The 22,163-nt window shown below is 37.4% G+C and overlaps 1 protein-coding gene across 1 annotated transcript in view; it reads right to left on the reverse strand.

The window, feature by feature from the left end:
* The window catches only part of LOC143033770 (uncharacterized), a 50,836-nt gene that overhangs the window by 12,134 nt on the left and 16,539 nt on the right, over positions 1–22,163 (reverse strand). Inside the window, exons 2-4 of the mRNA XM_076199257.1 lie at positions 8,057–8,266; positions 6,734–6,889; positions 464–684 (exon numbers count right to left, since the gene is read on the reverse strand). Coding sequence (XP_076055372.1) covers positions 464–684; positions 6,734–6,889; positions 8,057–8,266 — 587 coding nt within the window. The remainder of the gene's footprint in view (positions 1–463; positions 685–6,733; positions 6,890–8,056; positions 8,267–22,163) is intronic.

The following is a 22,163-nucleotide window of genomic DNA, read 5'->3' on the forward strand; positions in this document are numbered from 1 at the left end:
ATATTACGATTTGACGAAACGAAAATTTAGCGAAACAATTTGTCGACATGAGACAGGCTTCGTTTCGAAGCACCCTCACCATGAGCTTCGAAGCATTCTCACCATGATTGGCTTCGAAGCACCCTCACCATGACTGGCTTCGAATCATCCTCACCATGATTGGCTTCGAAACACCCTCACCATGAATGACTTCGAATCACCCTCACCATGATTGGCTTCGAAACACCCTCACCACGATTGGCTTCGAAGCACCCTCACCATGATTGGCTTCGAAGCACCCTCACCATGAGCTTCGAAGCATTCTCACCATGATTGGCTTCGAAGCACCCTCACCATGACTGGCTTCGAATCATCCTCACCATGATTGGCTTCGAAACACCCTCACCATGAATGACTTCGAATCACCCTCACCATGATTGGCTTCGAAACACCCTCACCATGAATGACTTCGAATCACCCTTACCATGAACGACTGGTTGACGAAGGAATACGACACAGAGCCGTTGTAATACTCGGTCCGCTTCCACGTTGTCACAGTATCCGTAAAGTTCTCGGTTTCGTTAGACCAGACGCCACAATTGACGGTCGGGTCTGGATAGATAGCAGGAGTTGACCAATTGAGTACCACGTTGCAAGGGTCGGTGTCGTCTCTGGATCTGAAGTACACACCGCCTTCGGGAATGTCTGGAAGTAGGTAAACAGATGAATAGGGTAAATCAGAATGAACAGAAAAAACATAGATAAAAAAAAAAGTCTGTCCTTATACCAAAAGAACTAGTACCCCTTACAAGGAGTTGTCCTTTTATATCTTTATTTTTGTTTTTTATCTAATATACAATATATATATATATCAGAGGTGTAAATGAACAGGAAAATTTCTCTTAAAAATAGAATTAAATTTCATTGCTAGTTCAGCATTATTTTCTTTAAGACAATCTCTTCGTGTCTTACGATGGTCTTAATCTCTTTTGTAAGAGTTGAGATGTTTTCTCCGTAGGAGGTCATCTGTGCTGCCAAATCGCAATTTCGAGTTTGATTCTTCGTCAGTGGCGTAGAAGTGTTTGATTGTCATAACAAAGACCTACGCCTCTGTTTACTTACTTATTCACCAATCTATTCATTTATTTATCCATGTACCCATTATTCATTCGTCTGTTTATTTACCTAATTACAAATAAAAAAGATAAATAAACAAATAATCATATAAACATATAACAAATTAAATACTTATTCACCAATCTATTCATTTATTTATCCATGTATCCATTATTCATTCGTCTGTTTATTTACCTAATTACAAATGAAATAGATAAATAAACAAATAAACATATAAACATATAACTAATCAAATATATAATAAACATGATAGAAACAAAGAAATAGGACGTAAACTCCGTTTTCTTCGTCGCAAGGCGCGCTGGAAAAAAAATGTAAACAAACTGAAGTTAAGGCGTTATCGTAATGAGCGTGGAAGTGAAATTATTTGTCATGATGGAGCACTCGGTGGCATAGATAAGAACTTCTCTGACCGTAGTGGACAATCAACTGCAGACTTGATGGGGAGTCGGCAGAAACTCTCCCGCCTACCATGTAAGGTTCAGGGCACAGAGAACACGCACCTATCAGTAGGGTTGTGGAGTCATTGAGACAATAAAAGTGATGTTTAAGAAAAGAAGGGGTAGTAGGCGTTAAAAGTGATCAGATTTTTTTTTTCTGGGTATATGGACATTCAAGTTTTCTCTTTCTTCTCACGTTGTCTGTCTCTTTTATTTGCTCACATAATAAGATCTAGGATTTGGGTAGGATTCAGTTAGAGGACAAACGAACTCCATTTTTCATTCCTGTGAACTCATTCTAATACCTCTGATAGGAACCACTGACGTATTTTGAAGAAGAGTAAAAACAGGAAGAGGAAGTAAGAAGAAGGAAAAGAAGAAGAGGACGAAGAAGGCGAAGAAGAAGAAGGCAAATAAGAAGAAGAATAAGGTGAAGAAGCAGAGGACAATGAAGAAGAAGAAGAGGAAGAAATGTGAAGAAAAGAAGAAAAATTACGTAGAAGAAATACGAAGAAGAAGAAGAAGAAGACGAAGAAGACGAAGAAGAAGAAGAAGAAGACGAAGAAGAAGAAGACGAAGAAGACGAAGAAGAAGAAGACGAAGAAATGAACAACAGAGATAAGAAAATGTCTAATGTTCCTCATCCAGCGGATCTCAAAGGAAGTCATTACACTTTCCTTCCATCTTGTATTTTTTTTTACGAATATCCTCAACCAACTCCGATAGTAAGTACTATCTCTATCGAACTACTAACCCTCTCGACCAGCTTTCTATCACCATTCGAACTCGTCCCTCCTCACATCAATAACTAAAAATCTTACTACTCAAACACAAACGTTATATCCACATTTATGCAGACCACATGGTATTATCAACGGTTTGCAATGATACCTTGCGGGAATAAATGTCGACAAAATAGCTTTCATTTTATACCGAGACTGGATAAATGGAAGCAGGGAAAAAACAAAAAACAAAACAAAAACAAAAACGAACAAATAAAAAGACAATACATTATTCCCCTCTCTCACTTTCTCCAAAATCTTTTAATTACTCTTCTGTTATCTATCCCCACCCGCTACGATCTCACGAAAAATGTTAATAAGAAAATAGAATATAAAAACAAAATAGAATAAGATAAAATTGTTTAGAACCACACAGGAGAAAATCTATATGGAATGTCATCAGAGCGAATGTTTGAATTTCACCCTTTGTGATGCATGAAAGATATTTACCACTGATACAATCTTTATTAAATGTAGGCTGAACACGTCAACATCATCAACCAGCAGGAAAGCAATTTATGTAATCGGCCATGAAAAGAAAATTACGTATATCAGAGATAATTGGCATGTGCATGTGTATACATGTGTACGGACGTGTGCGTATATGCATGTGTATGTATGAATGTACATATTATCTATATGCACTTCATGCATGTTATGCACACATACATTATATGAACACACACAAACATACATACACACACACACACATACACACGCACACACTTACTCACACACACACACACACACACACACGCGCACACACACACACACACACACACACACACGCACACACACGCACACACACACACACACACACACACACACACACACATATATATATATATATATATATATATATATATATATATATATATATATATATATATCTATAAATATATATATATTGAAGGGTTTATATGCCAGACGTTTCGATTCCCGCCCAGGAATCGTCCTCAGGGGGTATAATAGGTAATTACAAGATTGTGAACTCCTTATAAATCGTCAAAGGTTCACCCACTCAATCACATGTACAAATCATACCTCATTACAATATTAAATACACTACAATTGAAATGAAGTATTGGTACCAAATGAAATAAAATAAAATAAGATACAAATAAAGAGGTTACATGGCTGTGAACATAAAACAAGCGTAGCAAAAGTAACAATACGTGACACTACCGTAAAAACATCAGAACATAGGACAGAGATGCGAATTTAGGTGGTCCACCTTCATTTGCATCTCTGTCCTATGTTCTGATGTTTTTACGGAAGTGTTAGGCATTGTTACTTTTGCTACGCTTGTTTTATGTTCACAGCCATGTAACTTTTTATTTGTATCTTATTTTATTTTATTTGGTAAAATCATTTCATTTCAATTGTAGTGTATTTAATATTGTAAAGAGGTATGCTTTGTACATGTGATTGAGAGTGTGAACCTTTCTCAGGTTTACCACTTCGACGATTTATAAGGAGCTCACAATCTTGTAACCTTTATACTCAAACCCAACCTGGGGTAAAACAGGAATTCTCATGCCTTACCTGGGGCCAATCAGGAACGCCCTCTACACGCGGGAATTGAAATCTACTCACTAACCGTAAATCAAACGAACAAAGCCGCATCCCACGCACAAACATATACACTTCCTTTTTCTTCGACTAAAATTCGTTTCCTTTCTCACTTTCTCTTATACTACATCTTCTCATTTCAGTTTACCTCCCGCTAAAGATTTTTCCGTTTTTCCCCCTTTCTCTCCTACTACGTCTCCTACCATTTTCCAAACTTTCGTTGGTGATATAATATGCTCTTCCTCCCGGCATTGGCGCCGCCGTCCAAGTTCCTAGCCCAGTTCTCCTAAGCCACGACAACAAATAAGCCCCTAATCGCTCGCAATTCGCCCGGTGGCAATAGCCCTCTTTTATACACTACTATCTTTTCATTTTCCTACAGACATTCTTCCCCTCCCACAAAACCCGATCCCGCGCAAGCGAGGTGGTCTTTCCTTGGAATCCAGAATCCCCTCTGAAGACGATTCCTGGACGGGAATCGAAACGTCGGGCAAATAATCCCTTCAATTGAGTCTGGTATTTACAGTTTTTCCAATATAAATCCCAGACTCCAAATCTTCACTTACATATATAAATATATACATATATATATCTATATCTATCTATCTATATATATATACAAGTGATACGGAAAGGGTAAGATCTTTTGCACCTCTGAAGATGGAGTTGTATATATATATATATATATATATATATATATATATATATGTATATATATATATATATATATATATATATATATATATATATATATGTGTGTGTGTGTGTGTGTGTGTGTGTGTGTGTGTGTGTGTGTGTATAAGGGATGTTGAATGTTCTAACACATTTGTAAGATATTTTGAATATCCTAATCGTACATATCTTCGAACAACTTTCTTTTCTCCGATTGTGGGATATTCAGCATATATAGTGTGTGTATACTGTATAGTTATCATGCAATGCATGAAAACGAGTCACTTTTGTATGAAATCCTTTTCGTAACTGAATAGTCGAATAATCGTCTAACGTATATCAGATGAGAAAATGTAATTCAACGCTAAGGTCGCCCTCATTTAGAATAAAGTCGTCTGCAGTCCATGGCACAAGAAAATCAGCGAAAACTAATTGAATTAGTGAAAATTAGTGAATTGGGATACACTATGTCTTGCAAAATTCTTCTCCCGCGGTCCGATTGACGTCGTGAAGCGAGGCATACTTAAAGTCATGTTTTATTGCTTATTGTAATGACTCGAGATGCATTTCTCCATTGAAATTACTGATTTGAATCAGACAACGCTGCCTGAAGTCGTTGTCTTGGCAGGGGTGCGTTGCTGTCACAGTATGTAGCATTATCATGTCACTTGTGTTGATAACACTAATATACAATTGCAAATAATGGCGGTTGGGCGAGATACTAATAGAAAACGGGGGTAAAGGGAACCTTAATCTAAATGATATAATTTATGTTCTTTATTACTTGAAAGCTTTCGATGTATGTAAAAGAAATTAAACTGCAACAAACGTATTCATTCTAATGTTGTTATATTCTTTTTTATTTGGTTATCTTTTATAAATTACAGCAATGAATATATAAACGTGACAAAATTGTTTGACAACAACGCTTTACTGACTTGATGAAAATTGAAATATATATATAATATATATATATATATATATATATACATTATATATATATATATATATATATATATATATATATATATATATATATATATATATATATATATATATATATATATAAACTTTTGAATTATTTTTGACTCCGTCTAGAAGGTGGACATGATAAAAGTAATAAAGAATCATGTCATGATTATATGATCACAGCATCGGCGTTTGTTCAACTTCGTGGTCCGTCGCAGCGTTTGATCTACCTCCAAGGAAGAAACACGTGTGTTGTTTTTTTCTCTCCAAGATTGGCGATTAATTGCAACCGTTTACAAGCTAGTAGAGGTTATACTGCAAATAGAGACTGGTAATATATGCATTTGCTATATAAACGAAAATTTGCGTATCATTATGAGACGAGACTAGTCCAACCTGCACACGCTTGAGCACTGCAGTCGTCTTTGTCTCGGTCAATTTTGTAAACACGTTCGCACTTTTTTGCATTGTGAGAGATTAAAATCTCATTGGGATTAGCGGGTTTAAATTTTACGCGATAATCATAATTACACAGTGGTCATATTTTTCTAATTTGCCATTTTAAAACCTTCGTCTCTTCTGAAGAAAAATGTACAAAAAGAAGATGACCAAGACAGTAGTGTAAGATTACCCACAAGGACAATAAAATACAACCCATAACAACAACACTATGATATTCATAACCATGAACACTTTAAACATAACAACGTGTATACTTATATTAGCTAATATGTGTAAAAGTGCATACCTTTACCGACAAATTATAAAGAAAATGTATTTATTTCCATTTACCAAGGACGACGAGTTCGTAAGGCTTGGAGGTGACTCTGAGAGAAAATGTATTAATTTCCACTTACCAAGAACGACGAGTTCGTAAGGGTTGAAGGTGACGTTGAAAGAAAATGTATTCATTTCCACTTACCAAGAACGACGAGTTCGTAAGGCTTGAAGGTGACGTTGAAGGAAAATGTATTCATTTCCACTTACCAAGAACGACGAGTTCGTAAGGCTTGGAGGTGACGTTGAAAGAAAATGTATTCATTTCCACTTACCAAGAACGACGAGTTCGTAAGGGTTAGAGGTGACGTTGAAAGAAAATGTATTCATTTCCACTTACCAAGAACGACGAGTTCGTAAGGCTTGAAGGTGACGTTGAAAGAAAATGTATTCATTTCCACTTACCAAGAACGACGAGCTCGTAAGGCTTGGAGGTGACGTTGGCATTCGAACCGAAGATGGAGCAGGTGTAGATCCCAGCCAGATGTTTCCTTACACGAAGGATCTTTAAGCTTGTGTTTCCTTTCTCAGCCAAGATGTACTCCTTCAGATGTTCATCGACTGCGTAGAGTGCATACCGAGAAGAAGAAAATAAAAAGAAGAAAAGAAAGAAACAGGAAGAGAAATCTCAAACGTGGTATCAACATAATTCGAAATTACATTTAGACATCTGTAAACAAGTGTCAGTGTTCAATAGGTCTTGTGATGGATTAAGACCTCGTTACGCTTCGAAACCTTGCCAGGTGTGAAGGTGCATCTTCACAATTCTTTATGTCGCAAGGTATTCGATCTCGTGTCCAAAAGGATTTTATCATTGATCACCAACCATCATCCTCTCTTCGACCGCCACATCACGACAGATGACGTCATACAGACGTCAGAAACTTCGGATTAAATTATTTTTGGTTCTTTTCTCTCAAACGCTAAGAACTGAAGTCTCAAACACTCATTTGATTAAAGAGAGTCACCAAGTAACCTTCAGAGTCAAAATCTTATTTTGATACTTGAAGCACTCCAATTTTCTTGACGACCGTCTTCGAGTAACCTTCAAATTTTCGCTTTTACTTGGCGGACTCTCAAAAGAGCATTCAAGGAAACTGCATTTCGATTTTGGCATTAATACTCAAAGGAGCATCACATTCTTAAAGTCTCTGAGTAAGCTTCAGAGAAAAAAAATTTGGTTTCAATACTTGAGGGATCCTCGTTTTCTTGCAGTTTTTAAGCAAACTCCAGATATAATTTTGCTCTTAATGCTTGAAGGACCCTATTTTTTTTTAGTCTTCGAGTAATCTTTAGAATAAAAATATTGGACTGTTCTGTTTGTTTCTATATTATCGGGCGGTATGTGGAAAAGGAGGAATCAGGTACCGATTATAGAAAACGGGAAATAGGGCCGTATATTTCAGCCGTCCCCACCCGAGACACAAAACTTCATACCTGATTTCGATTCTTTTAGACGTTCTGCGTGGCAAGATAGTAGAGCGCGCGCACACACACATACACACACACACAACAATATGTGTGCATGTGCCTAATTGTAGTGTAGAGGAAAAGAGCAACATACGTGATATACCGTCTCCAACTCTCCTATTTATCTTACCTAGCCTCAAATGTGTGTGTGTGTGTGTATGTATGTGAATGTATGCATACAGACCTCGCCTAGATCATGAAATATACGGCGAACGGCAACAGAAAACGGAGGCACAGCTGGACGTGTCTTGTACTCACTGAATGGCGACTTCCAGCCACTTCGATACTCGACGATGATTTTGTTATCTCTCCTCCACAGGAGGCCGAGTAGGTCCTCCTCGTAGTCGAGCTTGTAGGGGCAGAGGAGCGTTCCTGTCTCGTCAGGGGCGTGGTTCAGGTTCAGGTAACGGTATTTGTTGTCCAGTTCCACCCGTCCTACCTCCAGGCCATAGGTACACGTTGCAAGCCCTACGCGTGAGACAAGGGAAGAAGCTGTGATGAAAAAAATATAATCTCATGCTACTGCGCTCTTATTTCTTTTTAATTCATTATAATTTTTCTGTTTGGTGTTTGTGTTTGTGATTTGCACATTCTATTCAAGATAAAAACAAACTAATTCGTTTTTCTTTTGTCACCACGTTACAGTCTGGGGGACCTCTGTTAAATCTGGAAGGAAAAAGTCTAGGACTTCGGTTATGAATATATTTACAGCAAGGAATAAGATATATTACAACTCAGGAACTACTCATTATGACTGAGGTTCCTGTTTAGGATGACAGCGTCTTCTATTAATATGTGGACAAATTTAGATTGAAGAAATAGCCAAGAACTGGCTTGCTGACAGTGATCAAAGAATGGAATAGACTTGGTAACCATGTAGTGAGCGTTGAAAATATCGGTTGTTTAAAGAAACGGTTAGGCAGCTTTGTGACAGGTGGTAATGGACATGGAACTGCCTAGTGTAGGCCTTATGGCCTCTTGCAGTCCTTTTCCTTCTCATGTTCTTATGTTGACTCGAGCTGTGGGTGATATGACACCCTCGTTGAGTCATGTCAGCTATGATTACCTTAGTCATGCAATTCAGCAAGATCTCCGTTCTGGGCTGCATTTACTTCGCAATGCATTACTATACATGAATATTACATTTTCATAGGTCTGTAAGGATACATCCATTGCAAAGTAGTTTGGATTATCTCGATTAATCTTTGCGCTAAGGTGCCGTTTTCTGTGTTACGGCGACGTTTTCTATGACGCTTTCTATAATATCTACTTTGGATACAGACTTACGAGTTTATTCACCTTTCTGGGGGTCATTGCAGTGAACAGATTAAGGAATACGATTGTAGCTGCACATTTCCCTATGGTTCTAGTAAAAAACTTCATTATACCCATAAATGAAGATGGCTAGCTTTACATGAAGAAAATATTCAGTTAAAAGTATCTCATTGCCCATTTACATTTCCGTCTCTCAGCTTTAAATCAGGTCATTGTTTCCAATTATATTTTCTTTTTATATTTTACTGTTTACGTGTTGTTTGCGTGTCAGTGGTGGTAGTTATCTGTGTTAAAGAAGCAAACAATAGCACTTGATTCCTGTAATTGCGAATAACCAGTTCCTCTCCTTTGATCATGTAAAACAATAACTACAAAAATGGCAACATGTTGTTTGAATTCTATGGTGCTGAACTCAATGACAAGTGAGAAAGTAAATCAACAAATTTTAAGGAAAATTCATCCGATAAGAAAGATGATTACAACGTCCTAAATTCGAGGAAAATTCACTTCACTAAGTTTGCTTTGAAGTGATTTCAGGCGATTTCAGGGGAACAAAAGAACTCACAAAGAAGGGAATAGGTACGCTCTTCCAATACCATATACTGTGCGACATGTCAAGGACTTATCGCAAGTTTTAACAATTTGATAAGTACGTCATTTTTTAGTTTAGATGTAGCGACATGAACGTGTAAGATTGCATTCGTGTGTAAATTTCATAAATGCGTATGATCATAACTAATTAAGCCAATATACCCATGATAGCAATGATGATTTTGAAAATGATGTTCATGAAACGATTTATAATGGGTCATGGGGCCTATGATATGAGTGTGTGACGTCATGGGAACACTGGCCAATAGGGACCGAGCTTTGATAAGGAAACAGCCAATCAGAGTTTTCGGAGTTATGTGTACTTGCCAGATTATTTGTTCATTACTCATTAATAATGCCAAAAAGGAAAACGCCATTATTTGCTAAAATATATTAAGCACAATAAACAAGTAAATAAATTACTAGACAAATAAACGAATAGATAAATACTACATGCTTCCTAAAAATAATTGTATCAAGATTTTAATTAAATCTGTTACTACAAGCGATGAATTCCTCCCATAAATATGTTTGGATAAATTATGTTTAGTCTATTGATCATTTTAAAAAGCCACAAGGTAGAAAGCTAATGACAATCTTGTAGTATATTAATCTCACTAAGTAACATACATTCGATTAAATAATTACCATAACAGTGCTACCGTGGATACAGTGGGCCTTAATGACTTCGCCAGTTGACCGCCTTAATGTCGACATTTAGGTCACAGGAAGTATATTCTACTCGATAATCAACAGTGTGCTCTTTATGTATTATAGAGTTGTTTGAAATATAGTTAGGAGATCTAGGAATCATTACATAAATACCCAACATTACCTAACTTGGAGTTCTAAACTATTGGTTACTTATAAGGAAAAAACCTGATATACTCGATAGTTTTTTTTCTTGTATAATTTTAGTGATTTCAAAGCTTTAAAACGAGTGACGTTACGTCACGACATAAGAAAGTTTGACAAACAAATACACTGCCCTTGGATCGGTAATATTATCGAAGAGAGTTGAAATTGCATGGCTCTGTCTCATAGAAAAAAAATATCATCACAATGCAATGGCTGCTAAAGAATAATAATAAAAACAAAGTTCTCGCCAGCCAAACATTTCTGACGAGTGAATTGTGCGTCTGAGAATTTCACATCAACTTTAGGGACTGTTTGATTACTATACTAGGAACAGAGGCATGTCCAGCCCACGTTATACTATGAATGTTTCTGACTGATGGGCTGTGAGTCTCAGAGATTTGTGGTCCTTGGGTAACAATGGCGTAATAATAATTACTCCAATTCTGTTACATGAGCTACAGGGTAGTCCGAATGTTTAGTTGCAAAGGATCACAAAGGATTACAAAGGCGGAGCATGCCGACAGAAGACCTTTTGATCCATATCTAGGTCGGATGCGAAAAAATATAATAACGATAAATAAATTAATGAAAAAAAAATTATAATAATACAAATAATAATAAATAAAATAAATCAATGCATATAGTTAAATAATAAACAAACAGGTAAATAGTAGATAATAATAAATTGACAGATAACTGATAATACATGAAAATCAAGCAAATAATAATAAACAAAAAGACAAATAATAACAAACAAATAATATAAAATAAATGGCAGGCATTACAGTATCTTCCTTAGGTGTTTATCTATACGAATCTTAAAGCTTCGAACTGAACTACATTGCACTGCCTATGCAGGGAGTTTATTCCATTCATTAGCTACACGGCTGGCGAAGTTGTTTTAACCAACTTCAAAATTAAATCTATTTTCTGGCAGTTTTGAGACCAGTAGAAGTACAAGTATTACATTAATGCAAGATACATGTCCTAGATTCAGTTTATTTACTGTAAGAACAATAGAACAAAATAAGAACACTGGAACAAAATGTTTCCATTGCAGTAATGTCTTCGGAGGAGCTGATTGGCCGAATCTTTCAGTGACGTCATGTCGCACAGCCCCGATGCTCTTGCCTGAATGCACACGTTCATGTGCCCATACACTTACAAGCAACCTGAATCCTGGACATGTATTTTGTATTACTGTAATACTTGTACCTCTGTTGGTAGGGGTAACATGACATTCGGACCACCTTGTACATTTTTCCATATACACACACGCCCTTTCCCCTTAATGCTGTAGCTTCATTTCTATTTCTCTAAATTTTTTCACGTATTCGTAAACTTGTGATAACTAATAAATAGGTAGATGAAATAAAGTAAAATTGATAGGTTGATAACAGATTTTGGTGAAAACTTTAAAACTCTTATCCGGAAGGGATACTGAACCGAAGGTTTGAAAGATAGCAAAAGTAAACATAAAGAACAGAGAAGTGACCATAGTTGACAGCAGTGAATATTTATCCGGGGACGAACTCCAAATACACAGGTGAGATTGGACATCTCCTCACCAGATCCGGTATAAAAATCGCATTCAGCACCGGAACAAAACAGGAGATATTGTGTAAAAAACAACAACAACAAAATCATGATCGACAAAGAAGAAAATAGCATTATCTATAAAATCCCGCGTGGAAGCTGTCATACGAGTTATTACGGAGAAACCATCAGAGGAATTAAAAAGCGGACATATGAGCACAAAAATGATGTCAAGGCCTACCAGACTTTCAGTTCGCTAGTGGTCTACGTTGACAGTCATGACCACTTATCTGATTAAGATAGAATAGAGGCACTCCGAAAAGGACTCGCAAAGAATAGAAGAAAAATAGTTGAAGTAGCGCACATCACTTCCCATCCAAGTAACAACCATTGTGGGTTTATTAAATAAGCGCGAACGGTGAGCTGTTTGGTACTTCGCGAACCTGAACGGAGAAGTGGGAGGAGTGAGGTTGAACTCGGAGGAACGTGGTAATCTTCGGCTGAGACATAAGGTTTTGATATTTCTGTGACTGTATGTATTCTGAACAAGTCCTGGTGAGGACGAAACGTCAGTAATAAATCCCCAACACTTCCCTGTGTTTATCTCACACCCCATCACTCATTTGTTTTATATACATCAATATTTATGTTGAGACATTGTGACAAGTTGAAAAAGGTGAAAAAAAGAGTCTCACGGGTCTCGTTCCGAGTTTATCCCTGACCGGTTTCGTTTGTAGCTTCTTCTGAAGAAGCTGCAAGCGAAACCGGTCAGGAATAAACTCGGAACGAGACCCGTGACTCTCTTTTTTCCACCTTTTTCATTAATATTTATATATAAATTTTATCACAGTCTATACATGTTGATATTACTATAGAATTACACTACAAAATACTCTTACAAAAACAAGGAAATATGAAAGGGTTATGGTATCGTAGAAGCATTAATTCTTGAGGCATTAGGAAGCTGAGACTTATATTTCATGATTTCAGGCTCTGATCTGTTTGAGATCTTATTCCGATGTGTGGATTTTTCAAGTTGTAATAATAATAGTAAAGTAAATGAAAATATAAAATAAACGAATAGAATAAAATGAAATAAGAATAAGGTAAAATAGAACAAATTAAGTATAATGTTTGAATTTCTTGTTACGAATTTTTGTTCTCCGTTTCCACTGATAAACTTTGAATTTTTTCCTCTATATATTATTTTCAGTAGTATTTCTAATCTATTCATTTCAATCTAGATTCATTAACGGTTCTAGCGTACTTGGGCATAAAGATATCTTATTTTGATTTGGAAATTTGTCCACGTCAACTGCTTGAAAAAGGGAACACTCCGGTTTATCTCTACGCGTTCGCGTGTTCCAACATGAAACCTTGAACTCGCGCTGCAGACGACGACAAAGTCTTGAAAAAGAGATAAACCATATTATTACTACATTGGTACAACACGATTCCGTGACGGACAACAGTCCTACATCATGGCTAATTTTTCTTATCTCAGCTTTCAAATAACACAGTAGATCATGCAATGGAGACAGTATTTTCTTGTTATTGATAAGCTCGAAGGAGAACAAGGAGATATGCAAGGAATGTTCAGTCGAGGCAGATGTAATGTCACAATTTTGTTGATTCTTTTTGATTATCTTTTATTTATTTTCTATGTTACAATTTTTTTTGCCGTGCAGTGGCAGGTCCTGATAAGTATCAGCGACGTCATTAACGTAATTAGTCTTATCACTGCCGGATTCGAATGATCCAGAACTAGGCTAGTACGCCCACGCTTTCTTCTAGCGCGTTCACGCACACACACACACACACACACACACACATACTTGCCAATTGTACTATTATGACGGAGATGGGTTTAACGCAAAATTTCGTGTATGTGTATGTAATTCGAGCATACAAATATATAAGAAAAGCTGCGTTTAACTTATATCTCTCTTGATAGTGCAACCGGTTAAGTCACTGTCACTTGTTACGTACTAGCGGAGGTTCGAGTCCTTAGCTGTACCACGTATCCGTTTCTGTATGTAAGCCTCCTCAAGTTTCTCGATGTTGATGGCTTAGAATTAAAGTGAATTGTGGTTGATAAACGTGTATATATATATATATATATATATATTATATATATATATATATATATATATATATATATATAATATATATATATATATATATATATAGACATGGACCTTTATCACATAATTAATCAGTAAAAAGAATAAGAGAAAAAATAGGTTTATTACGATTCTTTAATTCTTGAAGGACATTTTTTTTGCAACTTGATATCAGCAACACCTTCAATCACATCAGTTATCCTAGCTGACGTGTCCTCTAGAGCTCGATAGTTTGTTGAATGAATATTAGTTTTTAGAACTCCTCATAGAAAAAAAATTAAACTAATTCTGAAGATCGTGCAAGTCAGAATTAATAATATACCAAAGGCTTTTCCCCCTTATAAGGAAGAACAAAAAGAATGAAACAAAAAGATGGAATTATATAAAAAAAAAGACACATCCGACTTATAGATACTTTTTTACAGATTAATTCTATAATGTCTAGCACCAAAATATTTTTTTTTAAATTACACACGAACTTATAAACTCCTTGTATGTATAAAAAATGGGAAGAAGAGATACGTGGAGAAGATGCAATAAGGGAAGAGGAGGAGGAGGAGGAGGAGGAGGAGGAGGAGGAGGAAGGAGAACGACTGACATAGGCAGGAAATGGAGGAAAGATAATGCGAGAGGGAAACAAGAAGGCTACATATGAAGGCGAGGGAAACTTTGGCCTTAGGTTTCAAAATGGACAATGAAAAGAATCGCATTTCCTTTTTTTTTAACACGGGGAAGTCAGTCGAAGACGAATGTATACACACACACACGACTCGTGGCGCAGTGGTAGAACTCCCGGCTGCCACTACGGCGGTCCGGGTTCGAATCCCGCCCAGGGGTTAAAACTTTCAGTATCACTGCGCTGCGAGTCGTTACTCCAACTCTCGTTGGCGGGGAGTTGGTTGTGCGTGTGTGGGTGCAAGGTCACAGCATTACCCATAGATCGGTCATATATGAGCTGAGCTCTCTTCCGGGAGGGAAGTAGCTGTCGTTCACGAATCCAGCACGTGATCCAAGACCATGGTGAAAACCATGGTGAATCACACACACACACAAGCACACACTCATACAACATCACAACAAAAAACACCGTTTTATGTTATTGATATTATTTTTCCACTAAATCGTCAACGTGAACTTTGTACAATTGGGACATTAAGTTTAGTAATGTGGCACCTCTGTTTGTCTTCCTGTCCTTTTATTTACCTACGGAAATAATTAGTATTGGACTATATACAGGTATCCTTTAACCTTTTCGTTGAGGCTTAAGGCTAGTAGTTTATTCTAGCTATTAGTTAAATCTAGCTACCACTAGGCATATTTATTCAGCTGAGGGAAACCTCCTTTATAAGGAAACTGTCGATTTAATATGCAAAAATAAAATTTGAATTTTCAGTCTGTACGTGTCAGATTGTTATTGACCACCTCTTGGTACAGAATCGCATCTTTTAAGTTTACCAACATAATTATTATTTATTTTATTCCCAGGGCCTCCTTCAACTGAAAAAAGTCTTCTGCTTTCTCAAAGGGCAACGTTGATAAAATTCTGAAGGATAGTGTCAAGGAGAGTGATTCAGGGAGCCCATGTAAACGCTCACGTTCTTCTTATTAACGCTTTTGCTGTTCCACGGCTGTAGTCGGTTTTAACTGCCGCCAGGTGATTTTATTCAGCCTAAGAGAATCCCTATTTTTTCTGCTGAGAAAGGGCTCAAACTTCCTTGAGCTTCTCTCAAATTCCGGACAGCAGTGGCCATTTTGAGAGAAATTTGAGGACATAGGTCTTTTCAAGGGAGTCAATAAACAAATGTGATAATAATAATAAATAATGATAATAATAATAATGATGATACTACTACTATTACAGCTACTGCTACTACTACTACTACTACTACTACTACTACTACTACTTCTATTACTACTACTGCTGCTACTACTACTACTACTACTACTACTACTACTTCTATTACTACTACTGCTACTACTACTACTACTACTACTACTACTACTACTACTACTACAAGCAACAATTGTAATAAAAACACTGTGGTAATGAAAGCTTGATGGCTTCATTATTGATCAATGGTGGGAATCTTGGCCAAATTAGGGTCTCGATCGATCAGAGTGGGGTTTCGGGTGTGTGTATGTGGGGTTGGGGGTTGATTGTAGGGTGAGGGTTAGGGAGGGGGGGAGGGAGAATCTCCAGGCCATGATAGAGAAGACCACGGCAGTGAATGGGATGATCAATAGGTGACCCGTTAGGTACTAACCGTCGCTCTCTCCATGTCAGACCGATAACACGAATGGCTCACGCAATCTACTCATGGTTAGCCCATCGCCCTCACGAACTTCTTGGGGGTGGGGGTAGGGGGGTCGAAAGCCCCCCTGGTGACAGGGCGAGGTGTTTACTACCAAGAGGTGCTACCTTTGTCCCGTGTCTCCTGTCGGTACGCTTTGTATTCGTTCGAATCGAGGTCGAGTGCACTCAGTCCTAGATAAGTTCGAAGCTCTGCGAGGCACGACGGCAAAGGAAATATTATTGCGGACATTCGCAAACATAACTTTTCTTTGAGTCACTTGAGCACAGCCTTGCTTACAAAAAAAAAATCCCTTTATAGCAAAGGAATAAGTGTATGTAGAAATATAACAAGTACTCAACAATGATGGGGAACTTTGAGTCGTTTAATGTATCATAGGCCAGGTTCAGGTGTCCGCAATAGTAAATATTCGCTGTACATCTCACAACCTTAAGGTTGAAGAGAGTGGACCTAAGTGACCTTGAGGTCTCTCTTGAGGAAGACAGGATCCTTTTCTTCCCGGAAGTCCGAGAAGAGGTGCAGACCTCACGAGCCAATTTCCTGGACTTGACAACCATATATTGACCGGTGCCGATCACTTGTAACATAATACATTTTTCATAATAGTATCTGTACACTGTACCACTATTTTCGAGAGGTTAATTAAAGTTTTGAAGGTAGGAAAGACCTATACAATATGTTGTTTGGGTGAAAAGATCATCCACACTTCAAAAGTATCGTAGGGCGAGTTTATTCGAGGTGAATTTTTGTGTGCTCCATACGACACGACGCTTGATATTCAGAACGCGGTTGACAAAGAAACCGTTCGAAAATGGTGACATACTTTGTTCCTACTAATACTGTGAGACAACCTAGTTCAACTGAGGATGTAAACTCGGTATAATACGGGGTCGATGATCTTAAATGTTAGTTGAATGACCGCGCGTGCTTCACCTGATGTCAATCACGGTTCTTGGGTGGTTGGCGTGGGTTTCCTCAGTCGTCTAAACCAAAGACGAATGTAAATGAAACGCTGCATTAGCATGTCTAAGCATGTATTAACCTTAATTAGGAAGTCATTTGGTACAATGTCAACAGAACAGCGAAAATGTTACTGTGAGCAAACGTTATATGAAAAACAACAACACCATCTGTGCAGACATGGAAGAAAGCGAAACTACTCGTAGTTTCTATATATATTTGTGTTATGTCCCTGGCACAGAGGATTAAATTCAGTCTATTACTGACACTCATGCAAAGGATTAAATCCCCCAATCCTCCCCTAAGTTGAAAAAAAAATTGAGGGAAGACTGAAGAGAAGACCCGAGTGTAACTGAAAGGATTTAAGCCTCGTTTACACGGGGCAAGTTGAAAGGCAAGTCAAGTGTGCAAGTCACTTGCTACAAATTACTTGCCATGTGTAAACATTTGCTTGGTAACAGAAATTTATGTTTACACACGGCAGGCAGATGTTTACAGGGGGCAAGTAACTTGTAGAAAGTAACTTGCATACTTGACTTGCCTCTCAACTTGTTCCGTGTAAATTAGGCTTTGGGTTGAAGGAAGAGCCCGAACGAACGAAACCTCAGCTACATAATATTATTTGTCCTTTCTAAGCCAGATTATAATCAATAAAGTCATGAACGAGGTGACGCTACACAAACATGTCGAAAAGTATATTTTTTTTTTTTTACAATCGTTTCTTCCTCCGTTTTCTGTATCGCCGGAGCTTATTTCAAGGTATGATAGGGTCCCCCACCCCCAAACACACACTGACGACCTTAATTCGTTTAGTCTCTCCCCCCCCCCATCCCTCCCTCCACCCTCCACCAAGGACCTTATTCCCTGTGGTGTCATAAGGAGTAATTTGCAACGGGAATATTTTTTTTTTGCACACAAAATACTATTTGCGTCCCAACACTGCTGTCATGAGTACTGGGAGGTACAATTTTCAATAATTTTATCTATAAACTCGCAAATTAACTGTTACATGATGACGACTAATTAGAAAAAAATTGTTTTGGAGTGCGTTCGTAGTTTCAAGTACCAAGGATGGAACCAAATGTGAATATACAGTATTTACAACCGGAAGAAGGAATTGTATCATGCATAGGAACAAATTATGTCCTCGGTTGATCAGTATCTCTTAGAACAAAATTGTCAGCCATTAAAAAAAAAAAGTATTTGTACACTTTGACAGACATGCCAATGCCTTTACATAATACTCTTTGATGCAAGGAAATGGGGCCAACTATCATGATCCTCCATTTCGTCGTCTTATCGCTACTGCCTTTGTGCGTGACATAATGTGGTACTCAATCTTTCCCTCATTCGTCTAGGGCCTCTAAGCACGGTGCCACTTTTAAGTGGTTGATGGCTCCCACCAGAAAGTGGACCAAACATTTTCTTTTTCTTAAATATTTCTTTCACCAGCCACAAGTGGCAGATCACAGACACGTGGAAAAGAAAATGAACTCGGTCTATACATTTTTTTCTTTTGTCTGATAAAAGATCGTGCGCGAGAAGTATTAGCTATGAAGTGGCCAGAGACGATATGACGTCATGTCGGTGGAGTCATGCGTCCTTGTCAATAAAGCGTGTTTGCATCGATTACAGGGGAACATAGTTATGCAAATTTGTATGTCATTGACCAACATAACCGTGGTACAACACGTATGGAATTGCTCAAACCCAATGCAACAAAAAATATACTAAACATCTAAATGTAATTTATTTGAAATTATCCAAAATGAATTCACACTTTCCTTTTATTAGGGAAAAGGTTTATATTTGGTGTACACCCTAAATTTTCTGGCTAGAATAGTTATTTAGAGTGAGAAAACGAAACAAATCAAATTACAAATGATTTTCGCCATATGACACATTAGGAATCAATGATTCGCTATATGCGCACACACACACATACACACACACACACACACACACACACACACACACACACACACACACACACACACACACACATCATGCAGTTGGTAGAGTTCCCGGCTGCCACTACGGCAGTCCGGGTTCGAATCCCGCCTAGGGCTGAAATAATTTCAGTATCGCTACGCTGCGAGTCCTTACTCCAATTCTCGTGGGCGAGGAGTTGTGTGTGTGTGTGTGTGTGTGCGTGTAAGGTCACATCATTACCCATAGATCGGTCATATATGGGATCTGAGCTCTCTTCCGGGAGGGAAATAGCTGTCGATCACGAGTCCAACACGTGATCTAAGACCATGGTGAAACACACACACACACACACACACACACACACACACACACACACACACACACACACACACACACACACACACACACACACACACACACATATATATATATATATATATATATATATATATATATATATATATGCAAAGTAGACCACTTGGAAAAAGAAACTAACGAAGCAGAGCGCTTTCGTATATTACATCTTCAGTGCAAAAATTACTTTTTGCACGGGCTGTAATATACGAAAGCGCTCTGCTTCGTTAGTTTCTTTTTCCAAGTGGTCTACTTTGCTTAAGTGAACACATACCCGTATATATATATATATATATATATATATATATAATATATATATATATATATATATATATATAAGTGTGTGTGTGTGTGTGTGTGTGTGTGTGTGTGTATCAATCCTAGGACTTCTTTCTGATAGCTAGTTTGTGCGTTTGTGCTTGAGCCCTCGAGAATAGTTTTCATGCAGTAGCTATGTAAGCAGAACACAACATGTAAAACGAATATAACATAACATTCCACGACTGTGTAACTATGTTTGCTGAAGGCTCGTGTCCGACTCAAGTTTGGTGAAGACTCGCTTTAACCATTGAGAATTCTTTTGGCGTCAAAGAAAACGTTAAGTGTCGACATTATTTCTTTTTAAATCGCCATGAGAATAAAAGCGGTAATATATCGAGAGACTAAGTCAAGAATGAACTTAAGTTAAATTATGCAAATTTTGGGTTCGCTTTGAAGATATTAGCCGACAATAGTTCAGATGAAGCCTAATCGAATCCAAAACAACGGACGAACATTCCTTTAGTGTATCACCATCGAAATCTACTCGGGCAATTCTCCACTCACATTCGAATCCGTTTCGAATCAATTTCGTCTGCATTCCCGATCTCTACATTTTGTTGAAAATGTTTTGTTTTTAACTTATAGTTAAAAAGAACTATCATATAGCCTCAGAATATGTTATTTTTTCATTGTCATTTTCATTATAATCTGCGATAATGTACATTTTTTTGATAATACAATATGAGGAGGAAGAAGAGGGAAGATAACAAAGAAGAAGAGGAAAAAGGAAGAAGGAAAAAAGAACAAGAAGATGAAGAAAATGAATGTACAGAAGATGAAAAAAAGAAGAAGAGGAAGAAGAAGGAGGAGGAAAAAAATATTCGGTTGTGTAAATGTAAACAAAAGATAAATTAATTCTTACAGTGTGGTGCATTATTTTCTTCTTCATTAATTTATTTATTCATTTATCTATTTATTCATTCATGTATTTACTTATTTTAATTTATTCATCTATCAATTTATTTATTTAACATATATACATTATTTATTTATTTAGTGCTATTTGAAATGATAAATAAATACTGGATTATTTCGAAGTAAGTCGTCCAGTATTTGTACAAATCGGTATAATAAAATCGAAATGTATTTACTCTGAAAACATTATAAAACAAAATAAAATCTATTATTTACTAGACTCTTATATCAACATAACAAAAAAATTATCCTTTATGCGGATTATTTTTTAAATTGAGGTCATTGCGACTTTAACCCAAAGAGGGAAGACCATGATTAAGGACACAAGACTATGATCGACGACACAAACGCTCAAGTTCCATTCCCACGACACGCAAACACCGAGCCGAGTTTTCTCCGAATTTTCCACCGCCACATTTCGACAAGGCAATATATCTTAACATGTCATCACTCACAATTATACCCTATCTCTAAATCCTATTTTCTTTTCAAAGATTCCAATGCTACTTTCAACCAAGGCAATATATCTTAATCTGCCATCACTCACAATTATGTTCTGTTCCATGACAGGACTGGTTGGTCGCCGATGTTTTTCCAAATAATGCAAACAACTCGATGCCTCGTCATTTGGCATCGATCACTGCAGTAGCAAATCACGAAGAGGGAACTTTATTTAGTAAACATCGATCACCACTGCTTTCGTCGAACAGTGTAGTGGTTAGTGTCTCGGTCCAACAAATCAGTGGAACCGAGTTTGTGCATTACTTAGGGCGTAAAAAACTATACTACAAACCGTTCTTATTCTCCTTGGGCACAGGGATGTGTGTGTGTGTGTGTGTGTGTGTGTGTGTGTGTGTGTGTGTGTGTGTGTGTGTGTGTGTGTGTGTGTGTGTGTGTGTGTACAAAGTCACTGCAATACCTATAGAGAAGACTATACGAAGCATGAAGCTCTCAGTCGGGTTGGTAATAACTGCCGATCACGAGTTTAGCACATGATCCAAGACCACGGTGAATCACTGACGTTCGCGCGGACACACACACACACACACACACACACACACACACACACACACACAAACACACTAGGCACGTGAGTGGTTTGATAAGAAATGTACGAACATAAAAGAGAAATATTTAGGTTTAAGAAGTAAATAGGCAAGAACTGGTTTACCATGAGTGGTTAACAAA

The sequence above is a fragment of the Oratosquilla oratoria genome, chromosome 16 (genome assembly GCF_046742065.1).
Source record: "Oratosquilla oratoria isolate Oo_2021 chromosome 16, ASM4674206v1, whole genome shotgun sequence".
NCBI lineage: Eukaryota > Metazoa > Arthropoda > Malacostraca > Stomatopoda > Squillidae > Oratosquilla > Oratosquilla oratoria.